The following is a 4,009-nucleotide window of genomic DNA, read 5'->3' as shown; positions in this document are numbered from 1 at the left end:
CCCCGCCCGTTGTGATGAGTACTGAATTCCTTTTCCAGGCATATTGGACATGCTTGTTGTCGGTCTTCATATGTGTCTACGAAGAGTACTTGATTCCAGTCCAATTTCCTGGATGACTGTTTTTGTTTCAGATAGACTCGTGCAGCTGTTTGCCAGATAGGTTCGGTCAAGGGGATGTAGGGAGAAGCGTTGGTATCGGTGCCCAATAGGCTGAATGGTTGTTTATATTCCTCATAGACGACCAAGTCTTGGGCGTCGAGGACTTGTCGTTTTTGAGTGGTGGACTTGCTGTCCAGCACCATCGCGGCCTGGGTGCGATGGTTGCTATTTGATGATATATTCCTGAAAGAATATCTGGATGGATATTCAAAATGGCCGGCAGAGGGAGACCATGCCCTGGGAAGAGTCGGTGATAAAGGATCTGGACGCGCGAACGGTCCAGCTGATCATGGGTGGTGAAGTATATGTGCGGCCTCTTTCGATCGTTAAAGAGCTTGTGGATAATGCTATTGACGCTTCGGCAACTAAAATTCAAGTTAACATCATTAATGGCGGATTTGGATCAGTAACCGTCATAGATGATGGGGATGGAATACCACAGGAGGAGTTCCAGAGACTATGTAAGCCCCATTCGACGACAAAAAACAGACAAAAGGATGGTAACCATCTAATGCTTGGCTTTCGTGGTGAAGCACTATGTTGCTTAACATATTTGGCGGACGTTACGATTTATTCTAAAGCGGGGGAAGAATTATTTGGATACAGGGGGTTATATAAAGATGGTAATGTCAATGAAATTGAATCTTTATGTCTACCGTCGATCGGCACGACCGTAGAGGTGACAAATATATACAGAACGCATCGTGTACGACGTCAAAAGAAGGATGCTATTCAGGAAAGGAATGCTATAGCAGCATATCTAACAGACATGAAAGTGTTTTATTCTAATTTGATAATAACTATGGAAGAGCAGAGTGTGTATCTCCGACCGTTCAAATATTCTGATCGGTCTTTCGACAGCAGAATTAAAACTCTAGTCCAGCTCTTTCCCAGTCTGCAACCTTCGCAACTTCGCCCTATTAAACTCACTGCCGGATGGGGAGAGGTTAGAGGTATATATATGATCAATCAATCATTCGAGATATTGGATAAAGCTAAACCTGTCTCTGATAACCGATTTATCACCTTCATCAACCGCCGTCCGGTTCTATGGTCAAACTTCAAGAAGGCTGTCTTGAAAGTTTACGAAACCTTTATTTCAATTAACGGTAACGCCAATTTGGTGTTATTCTGGGACATCACATTAAATCACATCGATGACAACATCGATAGATTAAAACTATCCGTCACCATTCAAGATGAACAATATATCATTGGACAGATTATCACTCAACTCGAAAACGAACTCAATAATTCCGTTCATCTCAGCCAGTCAGCAGGAAGAAGAAGCCAGCAACCATCCGCACCCGGATACTTCCAGTCAGAGTCTAGAAATATGACCCAACAAACATTAACAGCATTCAACATACGGACTCCGATAGGAGAAGATAATATTCCGATAGGAGATAACATTCCGATAGGAGATAGTGATTTACAAGGCAACGAAAAACGGAATCCTAAAGGTGACCCTGCGAAAGAGTTATACGACCCTCCCGAAGTGGACTTACCCAATCCGCCGGCGAAAAGACTAGCTTTGGTGCCACGTTCCGCAGCGCCTAGCTCGGTGATAAAGTCGGTGGGCTCGAACTCAATGTTGAGTCGCGATATTTTGTTTGGTAACAGGGACTTATTCAAACAGTTGGAATTCATCGGTACAGCGGATATGAAAACTTTTGTACTGGGTAGCCCAAATCATATCGTGACAGCCAACATAGGGTCTTTTGTGAAGAACGTGATTCTACCTCAGTGTACTGTCGTGCAAGATCTTGTACCACCTCTGGATCTGTCCCGTATTATCACGAGTAAAACAATTACAGACTTGAACTATAAAGTAGTCGTCAAAAATAACATCGTGTACTCCTTGCCAAGATACCTGATCAAGTAACTCACACCGGTTCTATCGGCCACCCCGCTACCGGCGCCCGATGCTGTCACATGTCTGGTCATCATCCCCAATGTGCACAACCACAATGCGCACTACCCCAATGTGCACAACCACAATGTGCACAACCACAATGTGCACAACCACAATGTGCACAACCACAATGTGCACAACCACAATGTGCACAACCACAATGTGCACAACCACAATGTGCACAACCACAATGTGCACAACCACAATGTGCACAACCACAATGTGCACAAGGAACCTCCTCAAGCACACGGCTGACCTACACAGGACGTCTCTGACATGGATGACAGCGCCCACTGACTGCTGTAGGACTCTTAACAACAATGGTTCGTTTCAGAACGGACTTATCAACATGGGTTGAAATCCTTCTGGACAGGTTAGCTTCGGACCGAAGCCATTCATCTTCTGACGACGTTTGGGAAATGCTGTTACAACATGAAGCATCAGCGACCTCGCATTATGCTAAGTTTAGCTGTGGTCAAAGTCTGTGGAAGAGCTGGCTTAAAAACACCAGCCGTGAACTCAACGTAGACGAACTTGTCATCTCACCGCCTCTCAAGACCATTCTGAAATGCTTCGAGAGATGCTAACAATCTTTCCGGACCACAGCAATATTTCAAGTGATACATACAGCAATCCATACAGCGACCAATCCGGTTTAAGCGGGAAGGTACACGAGTGTGTGCACGCGCAATTTCTGGCAACTTCGAAGTCTCGGTCGGACTCGAAACGAATCAAATGTATCACTAGTGACCTTCTAGAACAAGGTCTTTGACAGAATAGACCGAATGAAATTGATAAGCAGGTAGAGGATGATGACCGTCCGTCGGTGTGTCGGTCCGTCGGTGTGTCGGTGTGTCGGTGTGTCGGTGTGTCGGTGTGTCGGTCCGTCGGTGTGTCGGTGTGTCGATCTAGTCAGCCATGTCTAGTCAGATCCTGTGTAGGTCTTCATTGATGAATTTAGTTGGGTGTAGATGGGGTTTCTTGTTTATGTTTCTGTTGAGAGTTTGGGGGAGGGAAAGGAACTATAACCCCATTCTTAAACAGGAGTGGCTTATATTCTTGGCATGGTAATGACATAATAGAACTATTCCGGTAATGTTCAATGTTACTTTTCAATCCTTGAACCCTCCCCCATGAAACATCGCAAACTTTTCGTGATCGGAAACCAGTCAATCTTCTACCGGCAAATTTTTTCCAGAACAGATCACAATAATAGGGTTCAATGAAATTCAGAAATGCATATCCAACATTGCATTTATTCTTGAAGTCAATAGGCAGATAGAAGAAATTATACAGACCTAAGAATTATAATTCGGGGTGTTGAAAAGTGCCTGGAGGGTGGAGGGTGTTCGAAATGAGTGAGGGTGGGTGATGTGGAGGGTGTTCGAAATGGGGTGCCCGAAATGGGGTGGTGGAGAAGTCACCTTGGAAGTCCGCATCGATAACTTCGAGCAGCATCTTTTGAGTGTATTTATTGGGAATATTTCTAAGCATGATCGTTGTGTTCTTGCTAGTATCTGACGACTTCAGGTCTTCATCTTCTTCGGATGAAGGAGTCTGCTGAAGTACGCACAAATCGGTCGCAGTACTCTCGGTGGTAGCCGAAGACTTCAGGAGAGCCGCATCACAAGTTTCTCCCCTCGGACGACACAGGCTCTGGCTACAAGGTCCCACCTGCGAACGAACGGGTTATTATTACAAGTGTACTCTACAGCGTACACGACAGCGGTATACTATACCCCCCCCTACCATCTTACTCTACCCCATTTGTGTCACCCACTGCATGTCGCACCAACCTCACTACGTGTGTCAATATGTGAATCACTACGTGACGGACATGATTGTGCTGGCACGTGCTAGCAAGTGCTAACAAGGGTGCATGTCCGTCAGAGGGTGTAGGTCGGAGAGGGGTGGGGGTGTAGGTCGGAGAGGGGT

General features: G+C 45.7%; 3 protein-coding genes across 3 annotated transcripts; 2 read left to right on the top strand and 1 right to left on the bottom strand.

Moving 5' to 3' along the window:
- Window positions 1-358: 358 nt before the first annotated feature.
- Window positions 359-2,044, top strand: GNI_116050 (putative DNA mismatch repair protein MutL; the record flags this gene model as incomplete). The annotated part of the gene is made up of 1 exon (XM_011133408.1): window positions 359-2,044. The coding sequence occupies one exon, from the start codon at window positions 359-361 to the stop codon at window positions 2,042-2,044; it is 1,686 nt and encodes a 561-aa protein (XP_011131710.1).
- Window positions 2,045-2,394: 350 nt separating this feature from the next.
- On the top strand, window positions 2,395-2,661 carry GNI_116040 (hypothetical protein; the record flags this gene model as incomplete). The annotated part of the gene is made up of 2 exons (XM_011133407.1): window positions 2,395-2,447; window positions 2,544-2,661. The coding sequence occupies 2 exons, from the start codon at window positions 2,395-2,397 to the stop codon at window positions 2,659-2,661; spliced, it is 171 nt and encodes a 56-aa protein (XP_011131709.1).
- Window positions 2,662-3,031: 370 nt separating this feature from the next.
- Window positions 3,032-3,532, bottom strand: GNI_116030 (putative RNA recognition motif 2 domain protein; the record flags this gene model as incomplete). The annotated part of the gene is made up of 2 exons (XM_011133406.1): window positions 3,032-3,372; window positions 3,499-3,532. The coding sequence occupies 2 exons, from the start codon at window positions 3,530-3,532 to the stop codon at window positions 3,032-3,034; spliced, it is 375 nt and encodes a 124-aa protein (XP_011131708.1).
- Window positions 3,533-4,009: the final 477 nt, after the last annotated feature.

This window comes from Gregarina niphandrodes (assembly GCF_000223845.1).
Source record: "Gregarina niphandrodes unplaced genomic scaffold scaffold00027, whole genome shotgun sequence".
In the NCBI taxonomy this organism is placed as follows: Eukaryota; Apicomplexa; class Conoidasida; order Eugregarinorida; family Gregarinidae; genus Gregarina; species Gregarina niphandrodes.
The sequence above is the reverse complement of the archived record's forward strand: the minus strand, read 5'-3'. Positions and strand labels throughout refer to the sequence as shown.